The sequence below is a fragment of the Vipera berus genome, assembly GCF_964194415.1.
Source record: "Vipera berus genome assembly, chromosome: Z".
In the NCBI taxonomy this organism is placed as follows: Eukaryota; Metazoa; Chordata; class Lepidosauria; order Squamata; family Viperidae; genus Vipera; species Vipera berus.
Window position 1 is genome coordinate 125,779,837 of NC_138205.1, and position 24,094 is coordinate 125,803,930.

A 24,094-nucleotide genomic window follows, 5' to 3' on the forward strand; every position below is an offset into this window, starting at 1 on the left:
AGGTGTAACATGGGAGTACCGGGAAACTCCCAAGACAACTCTCGCGGCCGCATTCTGTACCAGTTGGAGCCTCCGAGTAGTCTTCAAGGGAAGTCCCATGTAGAGAGCGTTACAGTAGTCTAGGCGAGAGGTCACGAGCGCATGAGTGACCGTACACAAGGCCTCCCGGTCCAGATAGGGCCGCAGCTGGCGCACCAGGCGAACCTGGGCAAAAGCCCCCCTAGTCACGGCCACTATGTGATCCTCCAAAGTGAGTCGTGAATCTAGGAGGACTCCCAAGTTGCGAGCCCTATCCACAGGGGGTAAAAGCTCACCCCCCATAGAAAGAGGTGGAACATCCCAGGTGTCTCGGGAAGCCGGAATGTACAGCCACTCAGTCTTGTCAGGGTTGAGTTGAAGTCTGTTCCTCCCCATCCAGACCCGAACCGCCTCCAGGCAACGGGACATCACAGCAAGGGCATCACTGGGGTGGTTTGGGGTCGAAATAAAAAGTTGGGTATCATCAGCATATTGATGATACCCAACTCCAAAACCACGAATGATCTCACCCAGCGGTTTCATATAGATGTTGAACAGGAGAGGCGAGAGGACCGACCCCTGAGGAACTCCACAAGCGAGAGTCCTAGGGGTCGACCTCTGCCCCCCTGCCAACACCGACTGCGAGCGTCCCAGGAGATAGGAGGAGAACCACTGAAAAACCGTGCCTCCCACTCCCAATCCCCTGAGACGCTGCAGCAGGATACCATGGTCGATGGTATCGAAAGCCGCCGAGAGGTCTAATAGGACTAGGACAGAGGAATACCCCCTATCCCGAGCCCTCCAGAGATCATTCACCAGAGCGACCAATGCCGTCTCCGTGCTGTGCCCGGGCCTGAAACCCGATTGGTAAGGGTCCAGATAATCCGCTTCATCCAGGACCAGAGGGAGCTGATGCGCCACCACACTCTCAACAACCTTCGCAAGAAAGCGAAGGTTGGAGACTGGACGAAAGTTGTTCAATACAGCTGGGTCCAAGGCAGGCTTCTTGAGGAGAGGTCTCACCACCGCCTCCTTCAAGATGGTGGGGAAACAACCCTCACTCAAAGAAGCAGATATAACCGCCTGGAGCCAGCCTCGTGTCCTCTCCCTAGCTGCATAAACCAGCCAAGAAGGGCACGGGTCCAATAAACATGTGGTGGAACTCAGCTTCCCCATAATCCTGTCCACTTCATCAGGGGTCACAGAATCAAACTCCTCCCAGATAACATTGACAAGACCGCCCGTGTCCTGATCGTCAGACTCTGCCCAGCTGGAGTCCAAACCGGTCCGAATCCGAGCGATTTTATCCGACAGATGTTGACCAAACTCCTCGGCACGACCCTGCAAGGGATCCTCCCTCACCTCCTGATTAAGAAGGGAGCGAGTCACCCTAAACAAGGCGGCCGGGCGATTATCTGCGGACGCGATGAGGGTGGAGAAGTAATTACACCTCGCCTCCCTCATCGCTGCGAGATAAGACCTAATGTAGGTTCTTAACCGCAATCGGTCGGGTTCAGATCGGCTGGACCTCCAGCAGCTCTCTAGGCCCCGTTTCCGACGCTTCATCTCCCGGAGCTCCGCGGAGAACCATGGAGCTCGCTGGGATCTGCGCCGGGTCAGGGGCCGCAAGGGTACAACCCGGTCGAGTGCCTCAGTGGCTGCCCTTTCCCAGGCTTCCACTAAGGCATCCGCCGAGCTGTGAGCAATGGAGGCAGGTGGAGACCCCAGCGCCGCTTGGAATCTCTCAGGATCCATTAGGCGTCTGGGGCGGTACCATCTAGTTGGCTCCGTACCTCCACGGCGGGGGGTGGCAAAATGGAAGACCAGCCGCAGGAGGTGATGATCGGTCCATGACAGGGGCATAATAAATGGAAAGCCCCCACCAAGATCATCCAACCACCGTCCAGATAAGAAAATCAGGTCAAGGGTGTGGCCTCCCCCATGAGTTGGCTCAGAAATTACCTGCGTCAGGTCCATGGCCGTCATGGAAGCCATGAACTCCCGAGCAAGCTCAGATGAACCTCCCAGGGATGGTAGGTTGACGTCTCCCAAAACTATAAGTTTGGGGAACTCAACCACCAACCCTGAGAGGACATCGAGCAGCTCGGGCAGGGCTGCCGCTACGCGACTAGGCGAGATGTACACGAGCAGCAAGCCCAACTGCGCCCCAGAGCCAAATCTCATGAAGAGAGACTCACACCCGACTATCTGAGGAACGGTGGTCTCCCGCGGACATAAGGTCTCCCTAACGATCACCGCCACACCCCCACCCCTACCCTGAGCTCGAGGCTGGTGCAGCACCCGGAAGCCTGGTGGGCAAAGATCAACCAAAGGGACCCCACCCTCTGGGCCCAACCAAGTCTCCGTGATGCAAGCCAGGTCCGCATGCTCACCCTCAACTAAATCCCTAATAAGGGGAGCCTTGTTGACCACGGACCTGGCATTCAAGTACACCAGCCGGAGCTCAGGAGGCTGCACATCATCGCTCCCGGAACCTCGGGAAAGAGGCAGAGGGTCGGAGCGCCCCACCGCTTGCAAATAGCGGAGCCGGCGCTCCCGGTAACGATATGGCCCCCTGTCTATCCGCCTGCTGCCATTCCCCATCGTGGGAATTGGTAATCCCACGACCCGCTCATGAGCCCCGGAGACAACGACCCCTCGTTCTCCCCCCGCGCGGTCAGACCCAAGTCTGGCCTGAACTATGGTTGATTGGCCGCCCCCCAAAGCCAGACAACCCCTATCTCCCACCCCCCTCCCCAACCCCGTAAAAAATTTTGATAAAAACAAAATCAGGGGCCTCTTATTACATTTATGTTGACGGCCCCTACCCCTGCCCAGCCATCTCTCAGAGACCCAAAACTCGGGCCCTTCATCGAGGTTAGAATTTAAAGAGGCGGGTCGCACCCAGGCGAGGGGGGCACCCCTGAGGGCGAGCAAGTCCGTGCTGGTATATTGTCGCATGTTAGTCCAGCAAGTCCAGAATAGGTAGTCCTGGAGATGATCAAGTCCATAGGAGGGTCGAAGGCCGGAAAAGAAAATATCTGGATCCACACCCAGCTGCACTGCCACTTAGCTGGGTGCCCCAGTAAACAGGTCCCCCCCGCCCTCTCACGGCAAGTTGCAACTCTGTACCTGGGGATGGTCAAAGATATACTCTGGGTAGGCATGCCCCATAGAGCTCCCACCTCTATGGGGCTGCAGATGTAAAAGTCAGCCACTCTCCCACCATGGCTGATACCCAGGACCGACCAAATCCAAAGGGGAGAGGGGGAGGCAGACAAAGTTATATATTCAGGCAAAAGAGTAGACGGGCCAAAATGGGCGAAATGGTCTAAAAGCGTCACCGCCGTTAGAACGGTCCAAAGGTGGTATAAAGACCGCCTGTTGCTCCATTGAAGCGGTCCAAAGACGCCGTTGCCAACACAAGCAGTCCGAGGCAGCACAGGAAACATCATCGCCGCTAGGATAACTCTCAGTCGCCCTCTCCACCGCCAGAACGGCCCGAGGACGATAGCGTCACTAAAAGCAGCCTGATGCAGTCTGGGGTAAGATGGAAGCACCACCGCCGGCGAGAGGGGCCAAGAGCCCGAGAAACATCGCAGCCAGTCACTGGCCTCCACAAGCGGCCCAAATAGGCCAGAAAACACTGATGCCGCCGAAGTGGCCCAAAAACAGGTCAAGTGTTGCCACTCGGGCCAGGAGGCCCCAGGAATGCCACCGCTTAGTGCTGGTCGCTGAGAACGGCCAGAGCCCACTGCTGCCGTCGTCGTCGTCGCCGGATGCAGGCCATCTCTGCCGTCGAATGCGGCCCCAGGAGACGCCGCTACCAGCGGCAACGCCAACGCCCACGCCGTCGCCACCATCGCCGCCGCCAAGCCGGACCCGCAGGCGTCTCTCTCGGCAACCAGAGGCAGCCCGAAGATGTTAAGGGCGGCCCGAAACGGCTCGGGGAAGCAAGAAACGCCGCCACCGAGCGCAGCCCGAGAAACTGCCGCCGCCAGCGCCTAGGCCGCCGCCCACGCCGCCGCCGCCATCACTGCCGCCCCAAACGAACCCACAAGCGTCCTCCTCGACCTCCTCGCCGACCAGGAACAGCCTGAGAACAGCAAGCAGCCCCGCTGGTCCGGCACGGCAGGGAACAATAGGGAACAATAGGGAACGCCGGAGGCGGCCACGAACAGCTGAGAGGCGGTCCGGAGAAGGCAAGCGGCAAGCGGCAAGCAGCAAGCGGCAGAAGGCAGAAGGCAAACAAAGGCAAACAGATGAAAGAGCTCGCAGGTTACCAACTGTTCTCTGTTTATTTAGCTTAAAAGATCTAAATAAATGGGTCCCTTCACATACTCAGGATTCAAGACCTGGGCACACAGCCAGGAGTTTACAAAAGGCCAGCCAATTTGGCACCATTCTGCTAAAGCAACCCAGTCACTCATCACATACTGATAAAAAGTCTTTAAAAAATCACGTTTTACAGTGTTTCCTTTGGCAAAATTCCTCAACCCCAACACCTACTCCCAGAACTTTTTAAGAGTGAGAAGCCCCCACCACCACTAGTCCATCCCCAAATCCTTCATTTTACGACTACTGACTGCCTTAACCAGCCATGAAGCTGAGCTCCAAGCTAAAAAGAAAGTGATCAAACCACCGTTTCCCCATGGCTCTCCGGGTAGCCCCCGACTTACAATAGTTCGTTTAGTGTCTGTTCGGAGTTACAACGGCACTGAAAAAAGTGACTTATGGTGTTTTTCACACTTATGACTGTTGCAGCATCCCCGTGATCAAAATTCAGATGCTTGGCAACTGATTCATATTTGTGACGGTTGCAGCGTCCCGGGGTCATTTGATCACCTTTTGTGACCATCTGACAAAGTCAATGAGGAAGCCAGTTTCACTTAACAACCGTGTCACTAAATTTAACAGCTGCGGAGATTCACTTACCAACTGTGGCAAGAAAGGTTGCGAAATGGGGTGAAAAACTCACTTAACAAGTGTCTCAGCAGCGGAAATTTGGGGCTCAATTGTGGCCGTCAGTCGAGGACTATCTGTACTAGCCAGAGCTTCTGCAAATCATAGTTCCCTTATTCCCCTCCCCCCCGTGACACACACACCCCAGGTAATCTCTGCTGAAAGGGGTTATTTTCACACAGCTACTTTGAGGAGTGAGAAGACTGATGGTCATGCTGACTTCAGTTTAAAGTCTCTAGGTTAGGTCAACCATTGCCTGTTTTTTCCCCCCATGTAATTGTAGAATCCAGGAAAGTAAAAAAAAAATATCTCCCAGGTGTTTTTGCACAATGAAAGCCCAGTCCTTTCCAGCCTGTTCAAGAGAATGTCCTGTACGTGGCAAACCACGTGGTCTTGTTTGCTGTAGAATAGGAGAAATTAATCATTTGGAGTGGCAATCTGAAGGGCAGAATGACTGGAACCGTGGGCCTGCTTTTGAGCTACTATTGTCATTAATTGCCCGTTTCAGGATGGCCACACAAGCATCCACGTTCTGTTTTGTTTTGTTTTTGATGGCGTCAGCTAAACCACTCAGCTGTATTCCCTTTAAATTCACTTAGCTGGTTTTCTCTTTGCTCCAGGAGTTTATTAAATGTTTACAACCACATCAGGAACAGTGGCTGAAAGAAAAAAGTTAGATTTATAGCAAGAAGTGGGAGGATGGTCATGGCTGAGAGAAAAACAAAATAGTCTGAACCTATCGGGGGTCGCATTCCAAGTGGGCTGATGGTGGGAACATTTCTTTGAAGTGATCATGATTCTTGCAAGCACTCCAGTCATCAGGAACAGGTCATGGAATCCCTGTTTGCATTATACTGTAGGTAGTCTTTGACTTATCATTGGTTGGCTAGTGACCACTTGATGCTACAATGGACCTCCAAAAAGCTACTTATGACCTGGTTGTGAAATTGTGACCAGTTCCTGAAAAAAATAAACCTTTATTGTCAAAGTACAACATGTGTACATTGAGATTAGCTGAGCCTCCCCCTGTGCTCTCTCCCCCCAACACACAGTGACAACAAACCCTCCATCCCACCACACTATGTGAACCAACTACACCACACACCGGCCTCCCAAGTCAATTCTGCATAAGATTATGTCCCATTTAAAAGCCTAACAGCCCACGGATAAAAGCTATTTTTCAGCCTGTTGGTACGGCTGGCTATATTCCTATATCTCGTACCCGATGGTAGGAGAGTAAAGAGATACCGTCCAGGGTGTGAGTCATCCCTGAGAATCTTCCTCACTCTTCCAAGACAACGAGCCCTGGCGATGTCATCCAGTGGTGTCAGGGAACAGCCCACAATGTCTTGTGCTGTGCTCACTACCCTCTGCAATACTTTCCTATCCGCGGCTCTCAGACCAGCATACCAAACCACAATACCATACGAGAGGACGCTCTCTGTAGTAGACCGGTAAAAGAGGGTCATTAGCTGTTGTTCTACCCTGTTCTTCCACAAGATCCTAAGAAAGTGAAGCCTCTGTTGGGCCTTTCTAGCCACCTGGGTTGTGTTAACTTTCCAGGTCAGATCTTCACAGAGGTAGACTCCCAGAAATTTAAAGGAGGAAACTCTCTCTACACAGTCCTCCCCGATGTAAAGTGGGGCAGGTTCCTCCTTTTTTCTCGGGAAGTCTAACACCATCTCTTTCGTCTTGCCGATGTTTAGGTGCAAGTTGTTGTTACTACACCATATGGATAGTTTGAGCACCCCAAAGTGTCCTCGCATGACCATAGAGGGCTCCCAGAAGGTTGACTGTGGGTCTTAAGTACTTCTAGGTAGATCCATCAGAACTTAAGTGACCAGTCATAAGTCAAGGACTCGGCACTCTGTTCAGCTGAGCATACTTCTGATTCCCTGTTGTCCATGTGATGAAGCATGGAATTCCCATGTCATGGATGGAAGAAACTCTGGTTGCTATCACGAGGAGGACATGTGATCAATCTTGGTGGCATCTCAGAGAAGGATGTGCTAAATACAGCCAAGGAAACAAAACTGAGCTTCCAAGAAATTTTACCCATTTAGGCTGGAATTGCTGGATATGGGGTTAAAGGGCCAACTTTTCTTGGGTACCTTTGAAGACTAAGCGATTCTTCTTGGACGTTTGTTCTCCAAAATACTCTTTTCTGCATTTCCTAAGGGAGAACTTTACCATGGGTTCACACAACTATTTGTGCAAATAGGCCACTTGGGTGCAGCTTACAAACTACGGCCCAGATATTTCGGCATGATAAACTGGAACGTAAGAATCAAGAGGTTGAAGCCAAAGTTTGTTTATCACAAAATGTCTTTTTGCATTGCATCACTTTGGCCCCTGGTTTAGCCAAAAGGGCAGGCCAACCTGCCATAGAAGAAGGACAATCAGAAATTCTTATAATAATAATAATAATAATAATAATAATAATAATAATAATAATAATAATAATAATAATAATAATAATAACAACAACAACAACAACAACAACAACAACAACAACAACAACAACAACAACAACAACAACAACAGAAAATGGGGACAAACCCAGTGAAAATTAGTTCATAGTTACAAGCTGATAACCATCCTGGATGCTACACAAGGTTGCCGTGTTTTGTGAAGGCCCCATCATTTATATACTGACCACTTTATTTCACTACCCTCCGTGCAGGCTAAAACATCAGAAGCCACTGGCATTTCAGATAGTTTTGTGTGGATTTGCAACATAAAAGATTTCATTGGTGGTGATACCCTACAGGTAGTCCTCAACTTAAAACAGTTCATTTAGTGAGTGTTCAAAGTTACAACAGCCCTGAAAAAAGAGACTTACGACCATTTTACACGCTGAAAACCATTGCAGCACCCCTATGGCCACGTGATCAAAATTCAGATGCTTGGCAATGGACAGTTTTTATTTATGACGGTCGCAGTGTCCCAGGATCACATGAGCCTCTTTTGCAACCATCTGACAAGCAAAGTCTATGGGGAAGCCAGATTCACTTAAGAACTGTTTTACTTGCTTAACAACTGCAGTGATTCACTTAATAGCTGTGGCAAGAAAAATTGTAAAATGGGGCAAAATTCACTTAACATATATCTCACTTAACAACAGAAATTTGGGGTTCAATTGTAGTTGTAAGTCGAGAACCATCTGTATGTGTTGCTGGAAATATTATTTCAAAACCCAAAGGAGAGATTATGTGTGTGTTTGTTTGCGTTCTCTTAGAACACAAACCTATGAGCTATACGTAGTTTATTTATTTATTAATCAGATTTATATGGCCTCCCAGGTCAAGAACAGTGGCTCTGCATAACATATACAATCTAATAATATTGTATAGATCAGGGGTGTCAAACTCAATTTCATTGAGGGCCGCATCAGCATTGCGGTTGCCCTTGGGGGGGGGGCAGGGGGCGTGGCCAGGGGGGGCGTGGCCTACTGGGTGGGCGTGGCTAGAGTGCATATGGCCTACTGGGTGGGCGTGGCCAGCTCGACATCGCATCAAGGGTGCCTATGGGGGCCTGGGCAGGAGTGGGACAGATCTGAGGGTCTCTGGCAGAAGGAGATGGGACCGGGGCAAGTGCCAAGGCAGTGGGGGCCGTTCCCTCACTGTTTCCAGGATGGCTTTGCAGGCCGCATGAAACCACTTCGTGGGCCAGATCCGGCCCCCGGGCCTTGTGTTTGTTATGTCTGGTATAGATAATCCATGACTTATAACCATTCATTTAGCAACTGTGTGAAGTTACGATGATGCTGGTCCTTACGCTTAACTATTCGAGTATTCCTGCAGTCACATGACCAGAATTTCGGCCTTTGGCAATTGGCATGGATTTATGATATCTGGGATGTCCTGGGGTCATGTAACCACAATGACCTTGTGACCTTCCCAGCCAGATTTTGACAAGCAGAGTCAATAGGGGGAAGCCAGAGTTGTTTAACTACCATGTGCTTCAGTTAATGACTGGTAAAAAAAGGTTGTAAAATCAGACAACTCTCTTAACAACCATCTTGCTTAGCATCGGAAGTTCCAATCCCAATTATGGTTGTAAGTTGAGGACTACCTGCAACTATTATAACTACATATTTACTTCCTCAAATTGGACCTCCTGCAAGTTTCTTTCAAGGTTGGAAGATCCCTCACCGGGAATTTCGTTCCTTTAAAAACTCTTATAGCATAAAATATGGTGCATCAGCAAAATAGGAAAATAAAAAGAATTTGCTTGCACAGGTTGAATTGCGTTGACAACACAGGAATTCACTGGCTTAGCTTCTTTCCTTTTGTGTTGTTTTAATCTATAGGCAGGAATGTGTGGCCACAGAAGAGAACCCACAAGTATATTTCTGTTGTTGTGAAGGGAATTTCTGCAATGAAAAGTTCACCCACTTACCTGAAGCTACTGGCCCACAAGGTGAGAGTCAAGACTATAAATCTTTGAACCGAGTTCAGTAAGTTTCCGTTTTTGGTTTTTCTTTTTTTTTTCCTTTACAAAATGTAGTTTTTTCCAGGTTCTGCAAAAAGGAGGCTGGAGGCTAAAAGATACGAAGAACGGTTGCAGAAATTGGGTATGTCTGGTATAATGAAAAGGACTAGGGGTGACATGATAGCAGTATTTGAGGGGCTGCCTTAAATAAGAAGGGGTCAAGCTATTCTTCTAACCAGGACAAGAAGCAACGGATAGAAACTAATCCAGGAGAGAAGCAACCTAGAACTAAAGAGAAATTTCCTGACAGAACATGTTAACCAGTGGAACAACTTGCCTCCAGAAGTTGTGGGTGCTCCAACACTGGAGGTTTTCAAGAAGAGACTGGATATCCATTAGTCTGAAATGGTTTCCTGCTTGAGCAGGGGGGTTGGACTAGAAGACCTCCAAGATCCCTTCCAACTCTTGTCACTCTGGTTGAAATGAATGCATCAATGCAATTTTCTGAAATAAAAATAAAACGTTTCCTTTCCCCCCCCCCCTTAGAATAATAGGATATATTCCAGCAGATTGAATGTTTGTTGGAAGAGCTGACTTTTAAAAGTCCATTCCTAGAGTTGAAAGGTCATGGATTGAAAAGTCTATGACCACAGAAAGAATGTGCTCAACATTTTCATGGTTCTGAACCTCCTCCTCCTGCTTTTCAACTGTGTAAAATGTGGTTTTGATTGGTCGGTTTTTATTTTAGGCTAGGGCCATCTTTAATAGTAGGTCAAGTCACACTGCTTCCTACGATTCTTTTAAGGGCATGCAGGAGGTCAGGCATTAGTGATCCAGAAGACACAAAGTAATCCGGAATGTAGTGTCCATCCAAGAAAACAGAACACAATGTTCTTCTTTTATAAACCAAACCGACTTGTCTGCTCTTTGTCCTGATGAGAAATAGCTGATTTTAAAATTGAATCAAAGTTCCTGAGACCATTTAAGTCATGAGCAGTGAACTGCTGTGCTCTGTTGATTCAATATCTCAGTTCCATAAAGTAGCACCACGAACCAACCGCAGATGGCTTGATGTAAGGGGGAATAAGAAGTTTGACGAAACAATAAATAAATAAGAAATTTCATGAAATTTGATGACAGTGATGTCGTGATGCCAAATGTGAATTAATACTTGAGCCAAATTCCGTAACACACATGTTTTGTGTGATAAGAGTCGTGACCTTTGCTTCTTCATTTCAGCTTTACTGCAGATTCTTGCAGATGTTGCTGTTCAGAATCTCTTGTTCTGAAGACATGGCAAACATGTTGAACCATCTTCAAAACAACTGCCGTTTGTTAATGATGCCCACTTAAGGGACAGTTGGTGGACAGGACTGGATGATTTTGGATCAATAGACTATTCATTCCTAGCTAAGCCACCGTGCTGCTATTTTGCTTCAGTCTGTCAGCTGAATGTGCTAATTATGAAAAATATTGGTCCCTAATAGGCCATTTTTCAGGAGCCAAAATCAAAGCATTCTGGAGCCTGTTCAATGATATTTGCATGCTTCTCTAAAATGTTTTGATTAAAATAACATTTTAAAAGGCACAATATAATGTTTTAGAAATTCCTGCTGGTTTAACTTAATTGAAGCTAAAGCTTGAATGCTTAGACCTCCCCTCCAAAATTTTTCCCCTCATCTCTCTTTCAAATTGATTTTACCTGGGAAAAAGAAAAAAAAAGTATGGTAAAGCTCTTAAGCACTATAATTTTGGGGGAAGATTTTTTTGGGGCTCTTCATAGAAGGAGAGATAAAGATAGACTTTGTGGAGCTTATGAATGCTTCAGAAAAGTGTAGCTGTTATTAATAGGGCTGAATACTAACATTCACATCAAATTGGCTGAAATAGTCACATTAGGATACAGGTAGTCCTCGACTTATAACAGTTTAGTGACCATCTGACGTTACAGCTGTACTGAAAAAGTGACTTGTGACCCTCTTTCACACTTCTGACCATTGCAGCATGCTCATGGTCACGTGATCAAAATTCAGAGGCTTGGCAACTGGTTCATGTTTATGACGGCGCTCTGATCATGTGACAAGCAAAGTCAACAGGGAAGCCAGATTCATTTAACCACCAGGGTTACTCACTTAACAATTTCAGTGATTCACTTAACGATTGTGGCAAGAAAGGTTGCAATACAGGGCAAAACCTATCTAAGTGTCTTGTTTAGCAACGGAGATTTTGGGCTCAATTGTGGTCGTAAGTTGAGGACTACCTGTAGCTTCTATCTTGGCTTGAAGGCGGGATGTCGGAGATTGACATTTGTGTCTGGTCTAAACGGAGTTTCCATTTTCTTTCTTTCAGTGGTTTATGAGCCACCGCCTCCCAACGCCTCGCTGCTCCATGTTGTCGTTTATTCTTTGTTTCCCATGACTGCTCTCTCCATTGCCATCTTGCTCGCTTTTTGGATGTATCGTCACCGCAAGCCTCCGTATGGGCATGTCGATGTCAGCGAGGTATGTAAGATGGGAAGGGTTTCTGCTAAAGTAGCAATCTGTTCAAGGAACTCAATGTGGTCCTTCATTAGCAGTGGGCTAATGCCTCCTTAAAAAGGGACGCGGTGGCTCAGCGGGTTAGGACGCTGAGCTTGTCGATCAGAAGGTCGGCAGTTTGGCGGGTCGAATCCCGAGTGCCGCGTAACAGAGTGAGCGCCTGTTACTCGTCCCAGCTTCTGCCAACCTAGCAGTTCGAAAGCACGTAAAAATGCAAGTAGGCAAATAGGGACCACTACGGTGGGAAGGTAGCAGCGTTCCATGCGCCTTTGGCATCTAGTCATGCCGGCCACATAACCACGGAGATGTCCTCGGACAAGCGCTGGCTCTTCAGCTTTGAAACGGAGATGAGCACCGGCCCCTAGAGTTGGAAACGACTAGCACGCATGTGCGGGGGAACCTTTACCTTTACTTTAATGCCTCCTTAAGTAACACCAGCTGCCTGCAATTAGTGCAGGTTCGCACCCCACCAGGCTCAAGGTTGACTCAGCCTTCCATCCTTCCGAGGTAGGTAAAATGAGGACCCAGATTGTTGGGGGCAATAAGCTGACTTTGTAATAATGCCACTTGGGGTGTGTGTGAAAGCCCTAATAAGCAGGCATATACATAGAATGAAGGCTACTGCTAAGCTTGTAAGCCGCCCTGAGTCTTCGGAGAAGGGCGGGATATAAATGGAATTAAAATAAAAAAAATTCCAGGGATGAAAAATAAATTGAATTTAAACTTGAGTGTAGGGGGTAGGGGCGCGATGGCTCAGCGGTTAAAGACACTGAACTTGGAGAGCTGACAGGCCAGGTCCGACACTTACTGCAACGCAACGGGCTGGGCTCCCATTTCTTGCTCCTGCTCATCTAGCGGTTCTGAAGCTTGTCGATGTGACTAGATAAATAGGTACCACTTTGGAGGGATGGTAACGGCGTTCCGTGCACCTTTGGCGTATAGCCAAAGAATGACCACGGAAATTGTCTTCAGGTGATGTTGGCTCCCTCAGCCGAGAAACAGAGGTGAGCATCATGTACTAGAGTTGGACACAACCAACAGGGAAAACTTTTGCCTTTTTATGTAGACCACCACTGTATAGCTTGTTAAAAACAAAAACAAAACTAGGGTGAAAATCGTGACCCTTCCTTGTTGGGGAAGATTCCTGCCTTGCAATCCCTGGATTTCCTATTCTTGGTTTACTCCTCCAGACCAAATTGTCTAAAAACTGCTCTATTGAGAGAGGAGAAGATATTTTATAGCACTTGATGGCGAACCTTTTAGAGACCGAGTGCCCAAACTGCAACCCAAAACCCACTTATGTATCTTCGGGTACCGGGTGGGCGTGGCCCATTGGGTGGCTGTGGCTATGGTGGTAACGGCAGACTGGGTGGAACTAAAAAGTTCAAAAAAAACCAATTCCATCTTTGCGAGATCTTTTTTTTCCCCTGCGAGAAGTTGAAATTGATTGATTGAACCATTTTTTTTTGCACATGGTGGCGGAGGCCTAAAGCGAAAAGGTTTTATAAAACCCAGCTGAAGGCCTAGGACTGGGGCAATGGCACGCGTGCCCACAAAGAGGTCTCTGCGTGCCACCTGTTGCACGCATGCCATAAGTTCGCCACCACGGCTCTATAGACTTTCTCTCAATTTGTGTCACTATCGGTACTTGCCAGCTCCATAGCAACTCCTACAAGAAATTCCTTTGTACCTTGACAATATTTCAATTTTATCTGATTCCTAGCACCCTCTACCTTTCCTTCCTAGGACCCAGGACCCCCACCTCCTTCTCCAATGGTTGGACTGAAGCCATTGCAGCTGTTAGAGGTCAAAGCCAGGGGTCGCTTTGGCTGTGTCTGGAAAGCACAATTGATGAATGAGTATGTAGCAGTGAAAATCTTCCCCGTACAGGTGAGGAATGGAATTACTTTCCAGTAACACCTGGAGCAAGGTAAAAATGTTTACAGAATTCCAGGCTAGCAATTTTATCAAGAGTTCCACGTTCTAAGTCTTCAAGGTAGGTAAGTCTCTAGCAGTGTTTCTCAACCTCGACCACTTGACGTTGATGGACTTCAATTCCCAGAATTCATCCACCAGCCATACTAGCAGAGGAATTCTGGGAGTTGAAGTGTACATCACTTAAGTATTGCCAAGATTGAGAAACACCTAGTACAACGGTAGGCAACCTTGGCTCTTTTATGGCTCGTGGACTTCAACTCCCAGAATTCCTCAGCCAACATGCCTGGCTGAGGAGTTCTGGGAGTTGAAGTCCACGGGTCATAAAAGAGCCAAGGTTGCCTACCCCTGACCTAGTGGGTAGAAAAACTCAAACTTGAAAGTTTAATAGTTTCTCTCTGTTCCATCTTATACCAAACAAATCAAGGGTTATTTTCACACTTCCTCAAAGCTGAGTTACTGTTTCTCCCCCTTAGAGGTACTTTGCTCCTCTCACTGCTTTGCACAGCCACATCTCCCTTGATGAACAGACTGCAACCTAGTTGCATGATTCAAGACATAGCCAAATGGCTTGGGGGTCTGTTTTCGATTGCACGCTAAGCCATTATTTATTCTCTAAGTGTGCAGCCAGCCTCTTCTCTATGCACAAGTGAATGGCAATAAGTACCCAGCTCCGTGAATCTGCAAACATTTTATATATTGCTGTTTTATGTTATTTATCTTGGCAGCTTCTTTAGGCATGACAGCAGGGATAAAATATTTCAAATCACAAGGCGCTTTGGTTCCAAAGTCTTGGAACCGTATCCTAAAGCCTTTCCCCAAATTGCCACAGGATTGTAATTTTTAATGCAAGAAGAGGGAAATCATTAAATCTATGGCTTGTCATTGCCTTTAATCTCAAAAAGATTGCCCATCCTTGCTAGAATTAAACATAAATAATGCACTTGGCAAAGACCTGAGACTCTATTATGTTCAGATTGACAGGAATCGTTAGAAACTTTATTCTTCTTTCCTGGGCCATCTAAGAAAGCAAATTTTACAGTACTAGGTAACAGATTTTTGATAGCTTAAGCTTCTGTGAGACTTTCATCATACAAATTTAAACAATGCCAAACACGTGAGATACTTAAAATGGGGAAGTATCTTTGGAATCATTTATTACAGGTAGTCCTCGACTTACAACAGTTCGTTTAGTGACCATTCAAAGTTACAACGGCATTGAAAAACGTGACTTAGGATGGTTTTTCACAGTTACGACCTTTGCAGCATCCCCATGGTCACGTGATCAAAATCCGCATTTTGGCAACTGGTTCATATTTATGACGGTCACACCGTCCTGGGGTCACGTGACCCCCTTTTGTGACCTTCTGGCAAGCCAAGTCAATGGAGAAGCCAGATTCACTTAACAACTGAATTACTAACTTAATAGCTGCAGTGATTCACTTAACAACTGTGGCAAGAAAGGTCGTAAAATGGGGCAAAACTCACTGGTAACAAAACGTCTCACTTAACAAATTTTGGGCTGAATTGTGGTCATAGGTCGAGGACTACCTATATTATTTTTATTTATTACATTTATTACAGGTAGTCCTCGACTTACAGCCATTCATTTACTGACCGTTCAAAGTTACAGTGGTGACTTATGACTGCATTTCACTTAACATCTGCAGCAAGAAAGGCCATGAAAAGCACTTAACGAATGTCCCACTTAACAACAGAAATGTTCGGCTTAATGGCGCTTGTGCATCGCGCACTACCTGTAATTGCAAAAACAAAAAAAGTTCTGGGAAAATAAGAAAGGGAAGAAATGCAAAGGTGGTCAGATAACGAGACTATCTTTTGATGGATGGAGTTGAAAAACAGCACCCAGCTGGCTGTAACATCGCCGATGTCTAGAGATGTCATTGTTCTCCGAACAGATTCATTTCTTTCTCCACTCTTTAACCTTCTGCCCTGTCTCCAGGACAAACAGTCTTGGCAAAGCGAGAAGGACATCTTCAACACCCCAGGAATGAAGCATGAAAACCTTCTGCAGTTTATTGCAGCTGAGAAGAGGGGAAACAACCTGGAGATGGAGCTTTGGCTGATCACAGATTTCCATGATAAGGTAATGAGGGCTGACTAGGTTGAGGCTTTGTTGACGCACCTCCTCCTCGTGGGGAGCACTTAAAAGACTCTTAGCAACACAGGGGGAGCCCCTCTCCCAGCTGAGCCAAACCTCTGGCAACAGGTGCCTCTTCAGATGAGCTTCTCCTACAGATCTAAGTACAGGTAGTCCTTGAGTTACAACCGGCCGCTTAATGACCGTTGGAAGTTCCAGAATACTTACTTGAGGGGAGGGGGGGTATTTACAGTCTGGATTCAAAATTCTGACGGTCAGCAACCACACTTCAAAGGCTCAGTGGCTGGGTGACATCAACAGCTGTTTGCAGCATCCTGCAATCATATGACTGCGTTTTATGATGTTTCTTGTGAAAAACCAGCATTTACTTCAGGTTGGGTTTTTTTTTTTTTTTTGCAAAACCTATCATCATGAACCATTGGTTCCCTTAGGCCAGACATGTCAAACACAAGGCCCGGGGGCCGGGTCCAGCCGGCGAAGTGGTTTCATGTGGCCCGCGAAGCCATCCTGGAAACAGGGAGGGAACGGCCCCCACTGCCTTGGCCCTGGCCCAGAGACCCTCCTTCTGCCAGAGACCCCCAGATCTGTCCCACTCCTGCCCAGGCCCCCATAGGCACCCTTGATGCGAAGGATGTAGAGCTGGCCACGCCCACCCAGTAGGCCATACGCACTCTAGCCACGCCCACCCAATAGGCCACGCCCACCCTGGCCATACCCACCGGGCCCCCTGAGGGCAACCGTAATGCTGATGCGGCCCTCAGTGAAATTGAGTTTGACACCCCTGCCTTAGGCACTGCAGTGATCCACTTCACCACCAGAAAGGTCATAAAACAGGTCATTTCACGGTGTGTAACGTTATGACCAGCATAGGCAGGCTCCATTATGGCCATAACTCGAGGACTACCTGTAAGTGGGCTGAGTCATTGTAGCTGTGGTGCTGTAAGTTCAGAAATGGCCCAACAAACCTAGCATTAATTTTCAATCCCATTGATTCCGTTGGAGGATATTTAAGCTCGTGTTTAATTCTCTCCTGCAGATGAATGTCATTGGCAGAGAAGCAACCTAGAACTAAGGAGAAATTTCCTGACAGTTAAAACAATTAACTAGTGGAATGACTTGCCTCCAGAAGTTGTGGGTGCTCCAATACTGGAGGTTTTTAAGAAAAGATTGGACAACCATTTGTCTGAAATGATATTATAGGGTTTCCTGCCTGAGCAGGGGGTTGGACTAGAAGACCTCCAAGGTCCCTTCTGTTTTTCTGTTATTGTGGGCACTCCCTGTGTGTGTATCTTCTATGCAGAGTCATACTTTTAGAACTGGCCCTTGGGCTGACTTCCAGAGAAACATGCTGATTCCTGCTTTAAAATACTGGCCAGGCTCACTGTAAATCACACACACACACACACACACACACACACACACACACACACACACACACACACACACACACGGATCTGATTAGAGTCATAGACGTCATCTAGGTTTGTTCCCCCAGGGGTCTTTGACTGACTATCTGAAGGGGAATGTTGTCAACTGGAATGAACTGTGCCAGGTGGCGGAAAGCATGGCCCGTGGACTTTCCTATCTGCATGAGGACATTCCTTGGTGCAAGGGAGAGGGACATAAGCCTGCTATAGCACACAGGTAAGTCCCATTTTTAGTCTACTGCAACACTAAATCAAAGTTTGTTTACTTACTTTTAGAATCAAGGGTCTTCAAACTTGGCCCTTTTATGACTTGTGGACTTCAACTCCCAGAACTCCTCAGCTAACATGCCTGGCTGAGGAATTCTGGGAGTTGAAGTCCACAAGTCATAAAAGGGCTGAGTTTGAAGACCCCTGTTCTAGAAGTTCACGCTGCTGTTCTTGAGAAGGAGCTCAAGGTGATGCATTGATTTCTTCCTCTTCCAATCTAAACAGTATGTATGCACAGCTCAAGGGAATTGTGACTTCCTATGGGAACACTAATTATTCCTTGGTTTTCCTTTGAAGGAGCAGGTTCAATTGCTGGGGGCGAGTGAAGAGGGTGAGCATGGACAGGGGAAGAGCAATATAATGGGACATCCTGAGCCATCTGAGAGTTTCCATGCCAGTTGCACCGGGATTATTTAACCAATAGGCTCTTGCAGAAGAGGTTCTACTAAGCTTGAAAAGGAGAACTGTCATGGTAGCTTTTTGCTGCTGTGCTGCTGCCCCCTAATGGCACGTAATTCCAGATACAATAAATCCACTTCAAACATATTCCATTCCTTCATTCATTTATGTATTGGAACTACCGTTTCCTTCAGTGAAGATATTCTTCCTATTCCTTTCATCTGGACAAAAATGAAGGGGAGGGAGGGAGAGGGGAGGAGAGAGGAGGAGAGAAAAATTAGTGGCCTTGTCCACAACTCTTAAGGGCCACGAAACAGCTGCTGGGACTCAGAGAAATATAGAATGCTCACTCCTGTCTTAACTAACCTTTTCATCCACCAGGTAGTCTGTAGAAATAATGTAAGTCTTTCCAATCCCTGTAAAAGAGAAAGGTGGTTTGTAAAACACTACAAGCCCAGAATATTTGCACTTCTTCTTTCATTATCTGGAAAACAGACCTCTCATCGGCGGCTTAGGAGAACACACAAAGCTACAGCTTACTGAATTCAAACGGGGTCCGAATAATGAAAGGATTTAGTTGTTGTGAATTCTGTAGCCTAATCCCCTTTCTCTTTTTAATAAATCTGGACAGGGGAAGCCTCTGTGAGAATCTTGGTTTTGGGTGTACTTGGCTGTCAGAAGTTTGACTAATCTGGCATAAGGTCTCTTGATGGTTTCTCCGCCAACTTTTAGCAGCTTTAACGTAAAACCAGTGCCTGGGAACTATCTTTCCTCCTTTCTTTCCCTCCTTGAAAAAACAAAACAAAACAAAAAATTGTGGGTCAGGAGGGGGTGAAAACTTTCCTTCAGGATACTGTACACCCTGGGAATTCATTGCATTTCCCCTCCGCCCTTTTCTGAGCTCTTGTTCTCTCTCCATAGTGGCATCTCTCTTCGTGACATATTCTGACAGAGCATTTCATGGGGGAAAAAAAAACACCCCAGAATCTGCCCTCATTAATTATATTGCTTGGCCCCACGCTTGTCCTGTGATCCAGCCGGTCAATTGAATTGATGGCAAGAGAATTATAATGCCAAGCACACGTGGGTCTACCATCTGCTGGCTCAAGTCTGTAATTTAATTATATTCGACCCCCTTCTTCTTCTTCTTCTTCTTCCACTACTGAAGGAAAATTCCAGGAGTAGCTTAGTAAGCACAGGGGGTTTAATTTAAGAGGTAGATAAAGAAGAAATAAAGCTGAATGAAACTCCAGGTAGGGGTCAAAATCCAAGGCAACATTCTAGATGCCAAGCATGATTTCTAGAAAATTGCTGGCTAAGCAATTAAGACTATAAAACAGGGGTCTTCAAACTTGGCCCTTTTATGACTTGTGGACTTCAACTCCCAGAATTCCTCAGCCAGCATGGAATTCTGGGAGTTAAAGTCCACAAGTCATAAAAGGGTCAAGTTTGAAGACCCCTGGTATAAAAGAAGGATGCCATTGCACATGACTTGTGTTAATGATGGCCTGCCTATTATCCTCACTGATTTTTCCCCTCCTTTGGGATCTTTCCCGTAAATTGGGTTTGCGTCCACCTGTTGATGTTATTGGTGGCAAAAATCTCACATACATGATTTTCTTTGGAGGTTGATAATGCGCTACATTAAATGTCCATCTCTTTTCGTTTTCTTGCAGAGATTTCAAGAGCAAGAATGTACTTCTGAAGAATGACTTAACTGCCGTGCTTGCTGACTTCGGACTGGCTGTACGCTTTGAACCCGGGAAGCCTCCAGGAGATACTCACGGACAGGTAAACCTCCAGGTTAGCTTGCACTACTTCATTTCGCAAACCTAATTTGGAAGGTGGGCGAAGATAAGACAAGAGAAGACAAATCTAGTGCCTGGGTTCTGTATCTTCAAAAAAACAAGTCACAATTGGTGTATACACATGATAGTATATACAATTTATCCTTTCCCAGCACCACTGTTATTCTGAACAGTCGCTGAACGAGCAGTCAGGAAGTGAGAACTACCTATATTCTTTAGGAAGCATCAGCAAGTCAATTGATCTTGTCAAAATGATGAAGATGATGATGATGATGATGATGATGATGATGATGATGAATCTTCTTAGCTTAAGTTTGAACTGTGGGATCCTTGTGCTCTTTGAGCTTGGTTGTTTTCTTGCAAGCGTTTCATTACCCAACTAGTCATCACGGCTACTATCCAGTGGGGGTCTTGGCAGGAACCATAGTAAGGTGCTGTAGAGAACAGTTGGGGAGGATGGTCTGTGCCACAGAGTATGAGATCCCTGGGAGATAAAGCAGTGGAAACAACCTCTGGCTTTCCCTGCTGGCTTCCCCATTGACTCTGCTCATGGGAAGCCAGCGGGAGAGATTGCAAAAGGCAATCATGTGACCATTGGCTCACTACAACGTCATAATTGCAAGCTGGACACCCGAGCACCCAGATCGTGATCCCATGATTGTGAGGACTCTGTGACAGCTGCAACTTCACAGACCAGTTGTAAGTACGCTCATTCGGCACCATATTAATTTTCAACAGTCATCGAACAAGGCGTGATAACTCAAGGACTATCTGTAACCAAGGTAATATCAACAACTATTGCTATTGCTTCTCTTTTTCCTTTCCTTTTTATTGTTCTCTCTCTCTCTCTCTCTCTCTCTCTCTCTCTCTCTCTCTCTCTCTCTCTCTCTCTCTCTCTCTCTCTCTGTCTCTGTCTCTGTCTCTCACCAGATTTTTGAAAAGTATGGGAATCTCCTTTTCAGGTTTAGGCCCAGTAACTGATTCCTGTGTCTATTATAGGTGGGAACAAGAAGATACATGGCGCCTGAAGTCCTGGAGGGAGCAATTAATTTCCAGAGAGATTCCTTCCTGAGAATTGATATGTATGCCATGGGCCTGGTATTGTGGGAATTGGTTTCCAGATGCACAGCCACTGACGGCAAGTTCCAATATCCTTTTTCCATACTGTTTTTGCTTCCTCAGAAATTATGAATTTAATTTAATTTAATTTAGTCATGGGACTTGTATGCTGCCCTGTCTCCCGAAGGACTCAGGGCGGCTAACAACAATAAAACAAAATAAAAACAATGAATACAAATATTAAAAGAGATTAAATTTTTACAAAGCCCCACTAAAAACCCAATAAAAATTAAAACAAAATTAAAACCCCTGTCGTCAGTCCAGGTCGGCCAGTTGGAAAAGGTATGTCTTTAGGTCGCGACGAAAGGACCAGAGATCTGGGGCCATCCGAAGTTCTCGGGGGAGCTGATTCCAAAGGGCAGCCACCCCGACAGAGAAGGCCCTCCCCCTGGGGGTCGCCAGCCAACATTGTCTGGCTTACGGCACCCTGAGGAGACCCTCCCTGTGTGAGCGCACAGGGCGATCGGAAGTCGTTCCTGGCAGCAGACGGTCCTGCAGATATCCCGGGCCTAAGCCATGTAGGGCTTTATAAGTAAGAACCAGCATCTTGAACCTCACCCGGAGGGCAACCGGCAACCAATGCAGCCCACGCAGGAGGGATGTAATATGGGAGTATTGGGATGCTCCCACCACAACCCACGCAGCCGCATTCTGCACCAGCTGAAGCCTCCGGGTGGTCTTCAAGAGCAGCCCCATGTAGAGAGCGTTGCAGTAATCTATACGGGAGGTAACGAGTGCATGAGTGACCGTACGTAAGGCATCTCGGTCCAAATAGGGGCGCAACTGGCGCACCAGGCAAACCTGGGCAAATGCCCCCCGGGCCACAACTCCTATATGATTTTCTAAATTGAGTCGTGCATCCAGGAGGATGCCTAAGTTACGCGCCCTATCAATGGGAGGCAACACCTCTCCCCCCATAACCAAAGATGGTAAATCTTGGACAACACGAGATGCCGACACGTAGAGCCACTTGGTCTTGGCTGGGTTGAGTTGGAGCCTGTTCTTCCCCATCCAGATTCGTACCGCTTCCAGGCAACGGGACATCACGTCGAGGACATCACTGGGTTGGTTCGGAGTGGAGATGAAAAGCTGGGTATCATCAGCATATTGATGATACCTCACTCTGAAACCGTGTATGATCTCACCCAGTGGCTTCATGTAGATGTTGAACAGGAGGGGAGAGAGGACCGACCCCTGAGGCACCCCACAATCAAGGGGCTTCGGGGTTGACCTCTGACCTCCTGCCAACACTGTCTGTGAACGGCCCGAGAGGTAGGAGGGGAACCACCGTAAAACAGTGCCTCCCACTCCCAACCCCCGGAGACGTCGCAGCAAGATACCATGGTCGATGGTATCAAAAGCCACTGAGAGATCTAATAGGACCAGGATAGAAGAATAACCCCTATCCCGAGCCCACCAGAGATCATCCACCAGTGCGACCAATACCATCTCCATGCTGTACCCGGGCCTGAAACCCGATTGGTACGGATCCAGATACTCAGTTTCCTCCAGGACCCACGGGAGCTGCTGTGCTACCACGCTGTCAACAACCTTCGCAATAAAGCGAAGGTTGGGTTGAATACTGTATGTCCAACCCATTTGGTGTTAGATAATGGAGATTTAATTCAGAACATCTGGGTGGAACTTTTTCCTGGTAGAAACCTACCTAACCCACTCAAGATAATTCTCATACCTATATCCACTCCCATATAATGGGTACTGTTTAAATTTGTAAGCATTTTGAGACATTTAAATTATACAAAGTCTTTGTTAAAATGACAGATTTTCATTCAAAGCAGAAGATTTAGAGAAAACAAAAGGTTTTATAAATAAATAATCAATTAGATTTTGTCACATACGTGTTTTATAAGCCTAATTCCTGTAAGCTGGAATTTGTACAGTAGAGTCTTTGAGAAATAATAAGCTAATAAATGAAATAACGAACAGGGCATGCCTGAACTGTATTTATGAGCATGATCCTTTAGTGAGGAAAAGATTTGAGTTTTCCGACAGTTATGGGATGGAGATTACCCACATTTCTCAGGAATCTTCCTAGAATTCACTTTTTGCAAATTCCAATATGAATTAAACTAATCAAGATGTTGACTTGTAGCATATCAACACAATATGTTTCTTAGCTTTAAAAAAAACCAACAAAATAAATGGGGGAAAAACCCAGCTCAGGGCAAAAATCCCATCCTCTGCAAATCTATCTCTTGTTCAGAGAGAACTAATAAGAATACAGTAAGAAGTTCTTTAAGTAGCTGCCCAGAGTTGCTTAGAAGATGGGCAGCTATATAAACATTTTAATTAAATAAATAAACATTACAGCTATTACCTGAGGAGGAAGCAAGGGGGATGCACAGGAAGGGAGGGAATCAGACCAAGGATCCGTTTTATGGCCCCTACACCACTGCAAAGCTGGGTAGAAAACTAAACAATGCTGATTTCCAACATTAACCTCAAATAAATGATTCCATTTAAACAAGAAAATAAGTAGACAGTACATATTTCTGTGAAGCATACAGTTTAATACCGCTGTGGGTGAGATACCAATTAGTCGGAGTTGCCCTTTGGTTCCAGTGGTCTGTATTTGGTAGCAATGACTTCTTTTCTGCAAAAACAGGTCCAGTGGATGAGTACTTACTGCCTTTTGAAGAAGAAATTGGCCAGCATCCATCTCTTGAGGAGCTGCAGGAGATTGTGGTCCACAAGAAGATGCGCCCGGTGTTCAAGGACCATTGGCTTAAACACCCTGTAGGTCCTTGATGCTTACATTTTCCCCCCCAAATGTCCATGTGATTTAGTAGAATTCAAGTTATGGCCACAATTGACCCCCAGATTTCCAATGCTAAGAAACACAGTTGTTCCGTGAGTTTTGCCCCATTTTACAACCTTTCTCGCTACATCTGTCAAGTGAATCACTGCAGTTGTTAGTAATGTGGTTGTTAAGTGAACCTGGCTTCCCCATCGACTTTGCTTGTCAGAAAGTCACAAAAGTTGATCACATGACCCCGGCAATGTTGTGACCATCATAAATATGAACCAGTTGACTAGCATCCAAGT

At 46.7% G+C, this 24,094-nt stretch overlaps 1 protein-coding gene across 4 annotated transcripts in view; it reads left to right on the forward strand.

Annotated features, from left to right (window-relative positions):
- Positions 1-24,094, forward strand: part of ACVR2B (activin A receptor type 2B) — a 101,941-nt gene that overhangs the window by 67,909 nt on the left and 9,938 nt on the right. For 2 of the 4 annotated variants that reach the window (XM_081343674.1, XM_081343676.1), the window contains exons 3-10: positions 9,293-9,402; positions 11,764-11,915; positions 13,698-13,841; positions 15,850-15,993; positions 17,504-17,652; positions 19,778-19,904; positions 20,909-21,047; positions 23,655-23,785. In XM_081343674.1, the coding sequence (XP_081199800.1) occupies positions 9,293-9,402; positions 11,764-11,915; positions 13,698-13,841; positions 15,850-15,993; positions 17,504-17,652; positions 19,778-19,904; positions 20,909-21,047; positions 23,655-23,785 (1,096 nt within the window). The remainder of the gene's footprint in view (positions 1-9,292; positions 9,403-11,763; positions 11,916-13,697; positions 13,842-15,849; positions 15,994-17,503; positions 17,653-19,777; positions 19,905-20,908; positions 21,048-23,654; positions 23,786-24,094) is intronic. The other 2 variants (XM_081343677.1, XM_081343675.1) reach the window with 1 other exon arrangement.